Genomic DNA, 13,996 nt, shown 5'->3' on the forward strand with positions numbered 1-13,996 from the left:
TGATTCCTACAACACGTCCTGTAATACGGTTGTTCCCATTGTACAGATGAGGAACCAGGGCTCGGGGAATTACATCATATACGCACCGAAGCTAATGAGGGACGGGCCTAGAATTGGCCCTCAGATGTGTGTGGCTCCAGAGCTGGAGGCCTCTACCCCACTCGGGGGCTCCCAGCAAGCCTTGGTCCCCTGAGGTAGAGGTTGCACATGTAGGTGCACAGTAGCGGGGCTGGAGGAGGGATTGTAGACCTTCTCTTGGGTCTTCACCTCTGGGCCTGGGAGTTCCTTCCAGTCCTCATGCAGGTGAGCTCAGGGCTCCTGTTGCCAGTGCATCTGCTCTCTACCCCATCTTGGGCACTCACTTCTTCTGCCTTACTGTCCGCTCTCTGAAGTGTGTGTGTCTGTGTGTGTGTGTGTGTGTGTGTGTGTGTTTAAAGCATTCTTTCAGGGCACCGGTGACTTCCTCTTTGCCCAGTTCAGTAGTAGCCTCTTATCAATCTTTACCCCATCTCAGTGTTTTCTCAACTTTTTTTCATCTCTGACTCATGTAGAAAATGAAAATATGGGGATCCCTGGGTGGCGCAGCGGTTTGGCGCCTGCCTTTGGCCCAGGGCGCGATCCTGGAGACCCGGGATCGAATCCCACGTCGGGCTTCCGGTGCATGGAGCCTGCTTCTCCCTCTGCCTGTGTCTCTGCCTCTCTCTCTCTCTCACTGTGTGCCTATCATAAATAAATAAAAAATTAAAAAAAAAAAAAAAAGAAAATGAAAATATTTGTATAGTGCATTGGGACAGACAGTCCAGGTTGCTTGAAATGAGGTGACCAGCCTGGGACTCTGGCTTCCCAGGGGACTGGGGGATCAATACTGCTAATTTCACACAGCACCAGTGAGGAAGCTCCGCCCCACATGGCAGCGTGTGGCCGAGAAACTGCCGTCTTGAATTGGTTCCATCATTGGTCCTGGGACGTGTCCTGAAGCAGCCATGAAGCCTCTCTCCCCTAAGTCTTGGGATTGTGTCTGCCTCATATAATCTTTAGGGACTTTACTAACCTACTGTCATCAAGGGAGTAGATAACCTGACATCTGCAGCCTCATTCCGAGGAGGAAACTTATTAGAGATTTATATTATAGGGCCTGGAAATGCCTGGTACCTGGGAGAGCTCATTGTTTAAATGAGTGTTGAGTGAATTTGCTTCCCCCCCCACCCCCCCAACACACAAAAAATGCTTAAGCTCATCCCACATTTCCCTTCTCCCATTGCTCCACCTACACTTATTCTGTACTGGAAATTCTCCTGCGAGAGAAGGGAACCGTTGTGAAAAATGGAGCCTTGTCTCTATTTAGAAGCGTTGTCTCTTGAGGTCTTACCTGGTAATTTCTCTTCTTGTTGGTGTCTTGTGATAAGCGATAGCCAGCCAGTAGCATTGAATAGTTCTGTCTCAACATCCTTCAGACACAGGATAGCACAACTCTAACGGCACCTCAGTCAAAAAATGAAAACATGGAGATAAGCGATGCGAGATGTTCCTGGTCAGTGAACCGATTGTCACGAGAACACCATCTAGAGAGAGACAAAGTGAGGAGAACGCCAGCTGCCTTCGTCTCCGTCAAGTTGGGCACCTTCAGCTGGTCTGGACAGGTCATCCCAATTCCCACTTCCTCATAGTCTCTTCTCTTCAGCCCTTCCTCCCTCTCCTCCTCCTCCTCAGCCCTCCATCCTTGTGCCTCTATGGCTCTGCCCACCGTGACTCACTTCCTGCTTCTCTGCTCATCTTTCCTAGTAATCCTGGCTGATCCCCTTTACTAACCCTGCACATTCGTAGGCTTCCCCATGAATTCTATCCTTCAACCACTGCCCCCAATCTCCTCTTTGATTTCCCCATATATTAAAAACTTTTGAATCATGGCAAAACACACACCACCAAAAATACCATCTGAACCATTTTTAAATGTACAATTCAGTGTTAAGTAAATCCAGTGTTGTGTAATGGGTCTCCAAAACTCTTGTCATTTTGGGGGAACTGGAACTCTCCCCATTAAATCGTCTGTTTCCCCTCCCCCTGGCCACCACTGTTGTCTCTGTCTCTGTGACATTGACTGCTCAGCACCTCTTGTAAGTAGAATCGTATACTCTTTGTTTTTTGGCAACTGACTTATTTCCCTCAGCATGATGTCAACAGGGTTCATCCATGTTGTAGCAAGCGTCAGAATTTCCGTTCTCTTTAAGGCTGACTAACGCTCCACTCTATGCACACGTACCCCTTTTTGTTTATCCATCCATCTCTGGGCAGGCACTCGGTGTCTCTACCTTTGTCTGTTGGGAATAATGCTGCGGTGAGTGTGAGTGCACAGATACCTCTGTGAGACTCCGCTTCCAGTCCTGTGGGCACACACCCAGAATGGAGTTGCTGGGTTGTAGGGCAATTCTTTTTGTCTTTTTCTTTTTCTTCTTCTTTTTTTCCTTTTCTTTCTTTATTTTTTGAGGAAGTGCCATACGGTTTTACACATGTGCGGGGGTTCCAGTTTTCTCCATCCTGGCCAACAATTGTTATTTTGTCGTTGTTGTTAGTAGCCATCTTAATGGATGTGAGATGGTCCTCACTGAGGTTTTGGTTTGCATTTCCCTGCTGACTGGGGCCGTGGAGCACCCTTTCCTATGCCCGTTGGTCACTGGTAGATCTTCTTTGCATAAATGTCTATTTAAGTCCTTAGCTCATATTAAAATCAGGTTGTTGTTGTTGCTGTTGTTGAGTTGTCTCAGCCCCTCCTGTGGAGGAGGTACACTGCCTCCTTTCCGTGGTCCATGTACCTGCCCTTTATCCCAAGCCCTATGCTGCTCTGCTGCCACCCTTGCCACCCAGGCTACGAGCTGCTGGTTCCCTCCTGACTTCCGGTATCTTATTTCTCACGTGCAGTTGGTTGCCACACGTGTCGTTCTGTCTCTGCCAAGTTGGTCTCATTTGTCCTCTCCCTTGTGGTGGTAGAGCCACCACCCTGGTTCCAAGGCACCCAGGATGATCTCACGCCAACATATTTTGGTGTTGACTCATCCCTGATCTCTGGCGAAACCTCGAGGTGAGGTGGTACAGGTGAAGGGTGGTGTAGGGTTTGAAAGAACGTATTTAATAGTATTTATTTTTGGAAAACAGAAAAACCTTTTCATATGACATCCATTCTCGGTCGGCGGGAGGGGGGGCTATGCACAGGGCAGATTATCTTCTTATGAACAATTTTACAACACGGACACCGATCAGAGCTACAAAGTATTTGTGGAGCATTTAATCTATGCCAGGCACCAAGTATTTTATGCACATTATCTTGTTTAACCTCCTAGGAACGTTACAGGGTGGTTTGGTATTATCCAGAAACAGAAGCTGAGGTCTGGAGAGGCCCCACGTCACTCATGTAGGAAGTGGTAGACATGCTATTCCAACTCCGGAAGTCTGGTTCTAGAACTTTCTGCATAGTTAGAGGAAGCACAGGCTTTGCTGTTTTCTAAAAAGGGGGTACATGTGAAGTGAAACTGAGAAAACCTGGACTCGGGAACCCAGGCTTCTCATCTCCTTACTGCCCTCCACCGTCTTGCCAGCTGGAGTTCTCCCATTTGTGGGTGCCGTGGCCTGTGAGCGATTCCTGAGGCGGGTCCAGATACAGTCTACCGACTCACTTGCATTTCCTGTCACTACCTTCTTCCTACTGTTGCCTCGGTCATTTTTCTCTTTTCTTCTCGAAGATTTATTTAGCAGGGTGCTTGGGTGGCTCAGTCTGCCTTCAGCTCAGGTCACGATCCCAGCATCCTGGGATGGAGCCCTACCCCAGGCTCCCTGCTCCACGGGGAGTCTGCTTCTCCCTCTCCCTCTCCCTCCGCCTCTCCCCTGGGCTGTGCTCTCTCTTACTCATGCTCACTCTCTCTCTCTCAAATAAATAATAAAAAATATTTATTTATTTATTTATTTATTTATTTATTTATTTATTTGAGAGACAGAGCGCGCACACTAGCATGGGGAGGGGCAGAGGGAGAGGGGAGAGAGAAATTCAAGCAGACTCTGCGCTGAGCAAGGAGCCCAGGCGGCCTCCCGCTGCCTTCTCTCCGACTCCTCCCGCGCCCCGCGTCGGCTCCCAGGCCCGGCCTGTGTGAACCCGGCCGCCCCGGCTCCGGGTGGCCCTCGGCACTTCTGGAAGCCCTGCCCCGAACGTGGCCGGCTCCCTCGGCCTTGGCCCTCCCTTTATTGGTTTTTCTGGGTCCTCTCCTTGCCCATCGGGCCTGGGTAGAAAACTGCCCTGCGGGGTAGAGATTGACCCCTGATGGCCACCCGTGGCTCGGAGAGTTTTGGGGATCACAGGCCCCGACACTCAGCGCACAGGACCTCATTTGCTGTCGCAGAGCATCTGGCAGGTGGGCCGCCTGGGCCACCCTAGGGCCCCGTGGAGCTCTTGTGTGAGGAGGGGAGCCAGCTTTGTGCTCCGGGGACCTGGGTAGCCACGAGGCTCTCCAACTGTTCCATTTCGAGAAGGCCTTCTAGACTTCTTTGAGAAAAACTTGAGCCAGCCTGCTGTACATTTCTTCTTCATGTTTCAGATTCTTTTGACACACATAAATGATTTTCCTCCCATTTCTTCAGAATTCCCTAACCGAAACTCATCATTTTTGATTATCTGCTATTTTGGGGGTGGGATGGGGGGAAGCATAGACAGGCCTTTAGTTTTCTTGGGGCTCGGAGGAAGAAGTGAGCTGATAGTCTTGTGATTGCAGTGAATTGTGTGGTGAATGAGGGTAGGCGTTGTCAGACGTCACAGGTAATGGAATAGTTCCTGTGGTTATGGGGAAGCCTCTCCCTGTTTCACTTATAGGACTGCGGAGAATAGCGGGGCAGCGCCAAATGCTGCTGGATATTTGTGAAACCTGCACACAGTTTTACGTTAAGATGTTAAAAAAAAAAAAAAATGCAACAGCCAAAGATCTAGGACTCTGAATTGCGGTGTTTCTTCTTCCTGTTTGTAAAGAGTGGGTATTTCCCCCAAGAGTCCCTGTGGTGCTGGGCTGGGTTTGAAGATTGGGGTCAGGAGTGGGCTTTTCAGGATTCCTTCTTAGACCTGAAACCCAAGGCTCTGCCGTCAAATACATGCCCACCCCCCACCCCCGCCGAGGAGGGGGTGCGTTCGTGGTGGGGAGCCAGGGCACGGAGTCCCCAGTTGCGCGTGCAGAGTACCCATGTATACGTCCCCCTCCAGGTGCCCGCAGACGTTGAGAAATGTCAGGATCGGATGGAGTGTTTCAACGCGGATCTGAAAGCCGACATGGAAAGGTGGCAGAGCAATAAGAGGCAGGACTTCCGGCAGCTGCTCATGGGAATGGCTGACAAGAACATCCAATATTACGAGAAGGTAACGGGTGCACCGGCGAGACCCCAGCCCTCTCGTTAGGGGAGCACTTGGAACAGCAGAGCCTTTTGGGAGGCCCAGCCAGACACCCAGGAGCTGAGACCCTGGCAGCCCCGCCTCCCCCCTTCCTCTGTGTCTGGTCTTGGTGGCCCCGCGCGGGATGAGGTGCTGGGATGGGGAGCAGGGCCCATCCGGGTACCCACAGGCCGTGCCCCAGGGCCTGGCGGTCAGCTGCACCCCCGCGTCAGAAGGCCTGGAGTGCGGGCCTGGTCCAGGGAGGGGAGGCTTTGGGGGTGGTCTGAGCTGCTTCGTGGTTCTGCACGCAGGGGTTCTTCACTTTCACGGTGCCATAGACCCCTTTAGCCGTTTCCTGAATCCTTATCAAGATACTGTTTGTAAATAATCCTCCAAAAAAGGATTACAAAGGAAAACTATTAAGAACGGTCTTTTTCACGAATCCCCTTGATGTGGACTCTGCACCCCTCTCTCTCTCTCTCTCTCTCTCACACACACACACACACACACACACGCAGGGCTCTCATCAAGCTACAGCAAAGTCTCCTCAGTCAAAGTTTGCTCCTGGCATGTCTAAACCCAGATCATTTCTGCTAAGAAATGCTAATGTTCCTTGAAAGCTTAGAATCAGCAACGAAGAATGGCCCAATCACAATTCCACAAGCACCCGTAACCCTGAAATCAGGTGGACAAGCATTAACTCGGTCATTCCCAGCACAATTCTGGAAACATGTCCTCACCCCAGCCTAGAAGGATCCATGTCAAGTCAGGGCTTCATTCCTCTGCTGGCTGTGCCTTAGGCAGGGTGCCGCTCTGTGCCTGGCTCTTCACCTGTAAAATGGGACAATTGTGAAGACATGGTGAAATAATGCATACCTCAGTGCCTAGAACATACCAGTAAGTGGTACCGCCTTCCCTCATTCCCTCACCGTCCCTCTGCTGCCACGTACATTTAACGGACGCCTGCCATGTCCTTGTCATGCACCAGGGACTGGGGATATGTTGTTGTTAAATGAAACAGCAGGCCTCCTGCCTGCTTGGAACTCCTTCCCAGATGATTCAGCACAAAGTCCCCCTTCACCCCGAGCTGCTCCTAAGGAAGACCTTGTGTGGTTCTTGCCTCTGTGCAAGAGATGCTCAAAGGGAAGATCATTTCACCAAGTCAAGTGCTCCTACAGGAGAGTGTCCCTCTAAATCAGGGGCCCTTGGCCCTTTGCAAGGATCTAGAATGAAAGGGGATTAGTGTAGTATAAAGAATATCTGTCTGGGCAGTTTACTAGCTCTGCTGCTTACTAGCTGCATGTCTTGGGCAAGGTAACCTCTCTGGGGCTTGTTTTTCTCCATCTATGAAGTGTGTGTGTGTGTGTATGTGTGTGTTTGTATGTGTAATAATTCTACTTCATAGAATTATAAGGGATGAGCAATAGTGAATGTAAAATACATGACGGTAGTTGGCCCAACGACACTCAATAAATAGAGTTCCCTCCCTCCCCACCCTTTAGGGAGGGCCAAGAGTGGCCCATCCAAGCAAATCTGGGGTCCACGGGGTTTCCGTCCCCTCTGAGTCAGGTGGCTGGCCAATGCCAATATGATTTGCATCCTTAGCACATCATACCCACACCTAGAACAGTGTCTTCAACCTGCCTGAGGAGGTGGGGCCGTTGAGGGCTCATGGCCCTCTTTTCAGCTTTTTGATGAGAAAGAATTTCTTTCAGTGAATACATTTCCACTCACCAGCTATGAGCTCTAGGGACAGTGCATTTAGAGACCCTGCTGTCTTTCTCGTGGAGACGGGGATGATGTATTCAAAGCAGAACACCTGTTACCTCCCCCATGTCTAAGAACAAATAATACGGGTAGACGTTGGACATGACGTACGTGCATTACATAGATGGCAAATAAGACAGAGTAACCTGGGGATTAACAATGAGAGGGTAGATCAGAGAAGAATTAAGAGCCTGCTCCTGAAACCTGATGTTGATCCTGTGTGTGTGTGTGTGTATGTGTGTGTGTTGTCATTTCAGTGCCTCATGGCGTGGGAGTCGATTATTCCACTACTGCAAGAGAAACAAGAGGCCAAGTAAGTTCCTTCTTGGGACAGAGACTCTTCTACCGACACAGGGCATGGCACCCCATACCAGAACGTTCCCTGTAGTGCCAGAGAGGTGGCACCGAGAAAACAGCCACAGAAGCATCTCTCCTTGGTGTATTTCTTTCCCCTCCCACCCCTCCACCCCCACCCCATGTCCGACAGTGGTTTTCCATGAGTATTTATTCCTTGGTGGAGTCTATATGGCTATAATCATCTCTCAGCGAAAGAAGCATACCTCCGTGGTGTGAAGGAACCTCTTCAATGGAACACTAAAGAGATTTGCAGCTGAGGAACGAGACAACTCAGCTGACATTCTGACATCTCATTACAGTTTCCTGTTTGGGGGACAGCAGAGTTGCCTGTGGCGGAAGAGAGCCCGGTCTTGCCTTTCAAGGGCTTGAGGAAGGCGTGAATCGAGGGCAGCTCTTATTTTCCATGGACACATGGTAACTCTGGAATTGACCTCTGTGGGCATTGACTCATCTCAGCCTAGGAGGAGGCGTCAGCACCTCCGTGAAAAGTCCTTAATGTACAGTGGCCTATAGCCGTGAGTGTGGCCTGCTGCCTGCTTGTGATGAGTGGCACCTGTTTTGTGGCTTCTGGTTCATTCAGGACCATTTCTGTCTGCGTCTGTAGGCATCTGTGCTAGACGGAGAGCACCAGCGTCCTTGTCCTCACGCGATACCTCGGGAAGCCGAGGGGGGCAGTGCTCCCCAGACTCGTTTCTGACACTAGAATGCAGTAGATTGGAAACTGTTTTTGCGTAAAATGGAAAAAAAAAAAAAGGTGCATTTTTTTCTCTGTGAAGTTCTTCAGTGTTTTGTCTTTTGCTAGTTAAACGCCGTCAGAGTAGAGATTAGGCCTGGCGTGGAGAATCTGTGTTGTCTCGGAGTCAGAGTAGCTCTCCAGTGGCTGGGTTTCGGTGGGCATCATGCACCAAGCCCCATCTCCACATTTGCTCTGTGCAGCTTGCCTTTACCTCACCCCAAACTCCTAATTTAATGTCTCCTACCATGTCCACCGAATGTTTGGGCAAAACTTTCGGTGAGAGGCTGGTATGCTGTTGTGACACAGTCGAGATTTTGTAAACTCAACGCGAATGTTCTATATGAAGTGCTTTAACCCTCGGTATTCCCCGATCAGGCAGGAAAAGTCAGTAACTGGCTGGGCCTCGAAGATGACAGGTGTAACAGAGAACTTCTTTGCTTCTAGATAAGCTAAAATCTCCTCAGTCTGCAGCCAGATTCCTGGGGACTGCTGGCTGCATCCCAAGTCTTCAAACTCTGACCAAGCTTGCTCTTCAAATCAACACGAAACAAAGAGGATCTATCTTGCAACTCGTTTTGTTTCCTCCTGAAACGAAGCTACCTATGTCACAATGTGTTCTTTCATCTATGGCTCATCCCTCTAAAATTATAAATCTGAGCCTCAAAGAGGCGGGAGTATTTTTGTAGCAAAGCAGCTGTGCCAAAACGCTGCTGCATACACACGTCAACCCGCAGATACCGGGCAACACGCAGCGTGTCGAAATCGCTCCATCCCACTTCCACCTGCAGAGTTGACCTTGGGCAGCCACTGCTGTGATGTCAGGGGCACGGCAGGAGGACAGCCCAGAGCCACTGGGTTCTGTTTCATCTTGTTTGAATGAGTCACAATTGAAATTTGAATTTTTTTTTTTTTTTTTATAATTTGGTACTTGGCCCACGCCGTCAGACCCACTCATGCCATTCTAAATTCCTGCCACGCGATTTTTCAGTTTGGTACACTTAGAAATGATCCACTGAAGCAGAAGGGTAAAGACGGCCCATGTACCCTGAGTGGTGAGTCAGTGTTTCATGCTACCTCTAAACCATCACGTTGGTGCGGGTCTGGATGTCTGGGTCCGGCCTGACAGTTTGCTGGTAGAACAGGGTTGTGTATCTAATAATGGGTCGATGGCCCTCTATTGATATTTCGTGGAAGGCACTAGACTGGCCTCGCAGCAAGTGCCCATCTGCAGGAACGTGCGAAGCCTTGCCTTGTGGAATGTGTGCTTTAAAAATATTGTCCAGTGTAATGAGTGCTTGGAAAGAACCATGGAAAGAGTTACGGGAAGACCAGAACCTCATCCGCTGCTAGTTGCCAAAGCCCGAGAGCGTTCCTGTGTAGAGGTTAGTTGGGAAAGAGGCAACCCTTCCAAAAAGCCATGGGGTTCCTCTTTGGGATGATCAGAAAGGGAGTGTGTGTGGGGGGGGATGCAGTCATTCTTTATGTTATTGGAGGCAGAAGACAAGCTCAGAGGGGGTTCAGGCATCTTGGGGTTTGTCTATTTTGGGATGTTTCTGGAGCACGGAGAGCGGAGCTGGGAGAGCCAGTGATGGTGTATCCCAAGAAGGGACCCTTGCCCCTTTAACTCTTCAGGCTGGCGGCCCAGGAAGAAGGGATGGCAGGCGGACAGTGAGGCCGGCTCTCTCAGCCCCGAGGGCCGCCAGTCCCCGGGCATTTGCCCCTTCACCTCAGTGGGCACAGAGGTGATTGCCCTGTGAGAAGTGACTCGGAGACTTCTGTGCCAAAGACGGCCTCGTAGGGGCTTCCTCGCCCCACCCTCCTTGGCCCCACAAAATCAGGATCGCTGCCTCCTCTCTGGGATTTATAGCCCGGGGGCGTTGGCTTGAGGACACGCTTGACCTGAGGCACACCGACTCAGACGGGTTTTGAGTCCTGGGCTCATGGCCATGGAACGGAAAGTGATCTCCTGTCAACTGTCCCTCGGGTAGGGGTGGGGGTGAAAGGTTCATTCCCCCAGGTTAAAAACCCAGGCGGAGGCAGAAGAAAGAATTCTTAGAAACCCAGTCGGTTTTAGAGATGCCGATGCTAAAGAGAGCAGTCGATAGGGACACTGCTTTTCTTCTCATGTGCTGGAACCGCCAGAAGATTCTAGGCTACTCTGCCCAAAGCGAAGAACCACTGTCCTTCCTGAACAAGGAGGGAACACGTTATGCAGCCAGGTTTGGGGTTGGCCTTTGTCCTTTAATAAGACTTAATACTGACTCCAGGTGACCTCAGATAAGTGCAATTATGGAGGTGATGGGCTCGTGTTTCACTGTGCTGCTCGCTGAACTCCCCAGACTCCTGCCTTTAGGTGAAATAACAATAACGAACACGACTCCGGGGACGGTGGTGAATGTAAGTTTGTCTTCAGGCCGCATTTCAGCCACAGCTGGAGCGTGTCCTGCGTGTCGCTGAACTCCGTGTTCTGTGGGTCCCCATCCGCACGGGGGGTTTAAATGCCCTTGTGGGGCCACCTTCGTTTTGAACCAACAGGGCGGCCCGCTCCCGAGGGGCACTGTCCTCTCCCGGGACGGGGTGGGAGCCGGGGACACACCCGGGGTCCCCACGCCTTGGCCTGCCAGCCGCGGCCCCAAGATCCCGGGCTTTGGTTTGACGCCATCCGTTGGACCGAAAGTAGTTGTTCCTTCTGCTCCGTCCCGAGAGCACAGGAGTGCGATCCGCCACCAGCCCCAGGTGTGTTTGGGTCTCGGGGAGGGTCCGAAGCCCTTCCCCTCTGGCTGCCCCCGTTAGAAGGCTTCGGCACGGAAGGCGCCGGCCGGGGTCGGGCAGGGCACAGCAGGCCTGCACCCCGCCGCCCGGACGCCCACGGTGGAAACCGAGCCATCGAGCTGTTGGGCTGCAGGAGCGCTTGCTTTGGCGATGCCCGTTCACGAGACATTTTTGGGAATTTGGGTTTGCCTTCTCGCTCTCCGGAGCCCTCAAGATGCGGCAGATTGGACGTGCCCCCTTAGGTTTTCTCCGTTCAGGTGGCAGGTGGCATTTACCAGTAAATTTCAGGAAGCTGTCATCTCCTGGGCCCAACTGGCACGCCGAGCCGGGCGTGTCGGACTTGTTCTCTGCTTCCTCGTGGTTTTGTGATTTAGCGAATAAACCAGAAGCCTGGTTTTTCTCAGGAGTCCATCCAAGTGGGGGTTAGCTTTCTGTTGGTACGGATGGCTGGCCTCCCCCACAGTGGCCCAGACGAGAGCATGCCCAGGGCTGTCTGCATTAGAGAAGGCGGAGGAGGGGGCCTTTGTCACAGGGAGCTCGACTGTTCCTCAATCACACGTGTTTGAAATGCATTCCGGGCACGGCTGTCCAACCCTTCCTGTGTGGCAGCAGAAATACGTTTTCCAGGTAGTTTTTACTACTCTAGGTAGCCTGTAAATAAGTGCTTTGGAAAAAAAAAGAACTTTAACAAAACCAATAAGGTATCCGTGTCATGTAGAAACACTCTGCGTATTTAGCACTTGAAGATCCACAAACCCAGACTTTTAAAAATGCCACAAGACTATTGAAAGCCTAACTCTGCTTTTTGAGCATTGTCAACACCTATTCATATGCCTTATTCTTCAACTAGTGTGTTTTAGATTCTGGATAGAAAGAGTTTTTAGAAATGTAATTGGTTGTTGAGCCTAATAATACTAGAGATCTACCATCGTCGGCCCTCTTAAGGAAACAGGAAAGTGAGGTTCATAACTAGGGCTGCCTTTTGGGAGGAGAAAGCTAAGTGTTGCTATTGCCAAATGATATTTTTGATAATGTAAGGAAACACAGGGACCACTAAGCCGTTTTTGTTCGTTTATTTGTTTGTTTGTTTGTTTTAAAGTGTAAAAGATTAACTTTAGTGCCTTTCGGCACACTCTTGATTGTAGAGGATATGTGGTTATCAGCATCGACAAATCATAGAGATACAAAGAACTCCAGATTATGACAATATTCATGGTTTACCCTGATTCTGCAGAATAGCTTTTTAAAAGGTCACCGGCGCGCAGGCGGGTGGGGGGAGGCCGTCAGAGCAGCATGTTTCAGATAGAAATTCTCCATAGGTCGAAATGCCAAAAACCTGAAACCTATTGTGTTGACTCACATCCATCAGTCCGTTCTGACAGAGCTTTTCCTATCAAAGCCAGTGAGCCTGCTTGACAGGTTGTTCGTAGTCTCAGACCAGCCCTGCAGTCCCAACGGTACTGGAAGAAGAAAAGGGAAGATGGCTTTTTCCCCAGCGTGGAAACAGGGAGGGGCAAGTAGGTTGCAAACAAAACGTGAATCGGTGTGATAAAATGACAGCTGTGTCAGCTGGGCCTTCGTGGAACCACAAACCAGCAGCTCCTAACAGCCAGCACCATTCACCTGGACACTCCTGAGATTGTGGTCCGGTCCCGTAGACGCCCTGTCCGTCGTACGTCCGTGTGCCTGACGCCTTGGTGTCTGTGCGTTGGGAATGCACTGAGAGATGATGTACCTCTGATTTCTTCCTATCAAATAAACTGCCAGCAAACTTTCTAACTTGTATTTTAACTGTTGAAAAAGAGATTCAGAACTTTTGCTTAGGTTATGTCCAAAGCATGGACTGTACTTCTTATTTTTAGAAACCATTCTTTACATCTAAAATTTTAACAGAAGAATCTTCCCCCACCCCCAACTCTGAGGTATTGATAAAGTCCTCCGTGTAGATGTGTTCTCTTCAATCCATGCTGCCAATAAGCCAAATTAAAAGCTGTGAAAAAAAATTAAAATGTGCTCAAGAATGTGTGTAGACAAAAAAAAGGGATTTATTTCCAGGTCAAAGTCTCTGTTTCATGAAGCTACCAAACTTTAAAAAAAAGAATGTCACTTTTTCTTTGTCTTTGTTACGGAACCCAGAGATTGTAAAAAGAAAAAAAAGTTTTTGTTGCATTTTTGATGCTGGCACGAGGCTTTTGTCCACTTTTTTTCGTATATCTGTGTATTAAAGAATTCTGTCCATTGTTTACTATGAAATTAGTATTACATTTTGAGGTAAACAAAAGAATTTGTATTGCTTGACAAACTGTTAGCTTGTAAATTTAAAAGGTTTCTTTTCCTCAATTAACTTAAAGTAATGGACCAATAAACCTATGAAAGATGCTTTCTTTACCTCGAGTCCTGTTGTCATTTGTACCACTTTATATGACAGGAAAACGTGCGTGCCTTGTATTGTGTTTTTGTGTTTTCTCGGAGGAGGTATGAGTGTGCCTGCAGGAATCAGGGTACACTAGGAAAAAAATATCATTGAACTATTTTTATTCTTCTTCACTTCTCTGTAGATTTATCCTCAGTTTACTTTCTCCTACATCTTACCGGCCGGCACCAATTTGGGGAGATGAAGAAACCACCTAGTGTCTGTATGTAACCATCGTGATTGGCGGGCAGGCCAGCAGGGCTGGCTCAATCCTGTGACCTGAGTCACATGTTTAGGGGCACCTGGGTGGCTCAGTGGTTGAGCATCTGCCTTCAGCTCAGGTCATGATCCCAGGTCCTGGGATCGAGTCCTGCCTTGGGCTCCCCACAGCGAGCCTGCTTCTCCCTCTGCTATGTCCTATGTCTCTGCCTCTCTCTGTGTCTCTCTCACAAATAAATAACATTTTTTTTTAAAAGTCACACGTGGGATCCCTGGGTGGCGCAGTGGTTTAGCGCCTGCCTTTGGCCCAGGGCGCGATCCTGGAGACCCAGGA

At 49.8% G+C, this 13,996-nt stretch overlaps 1 protein-coding gene across 4 annotated transcripts in view; it reads left to right on the forward strand.

Annotated features, from left to right (window-relative positions):
* The window catches only part of SNX30 (sorting nexin family member 30), a 108,709-nt gene extending 95,291 nt beyond the window's left edge, over positions 1-13,418 (forward strand). For 3 of the 4 annotated variants that reach the window (XM_077912935.1, XM_077912937.1, XM_077912938.1), the window contains exons 8-10: positions 5,234-5,386; positions 7,423-7,478; positions 7,822-13,418. In XM_077912935.1, the coding sequence (XP_077769061.1) occupies positions 5,234-5,386; positions 7,423-7,478; positions 7,822-7,891 (279 nt within the window). In that variant the 3' untranslated portion in view covers positions 7,892-13,418. Of the gene's footprint in view, positions 1-5,233; positions 5,387-7,422 lie in introns of all 4 variants that reach the window. The other variant, XM_077912936.1, reaches the window with a different exon arrangement.
* The last annotated feature ends 578 nt before the right edge of the window (positions 13,419-13,996 follow it).

Source organism: Canis aureus, chromosome 10, assembly GCF_053574225.1.
Source record: "Canis aureus isolate CA01 chromosome 10, VMU_Caureus_v.1.0, whole genome shotgun sequence".
NCBI classification, from domain to species: domain Eukaryota; kingdom Metazoa; phylum Chordata; class Mammalia; order Carnivora; family Canidae; genus Canis; species Canis aureus.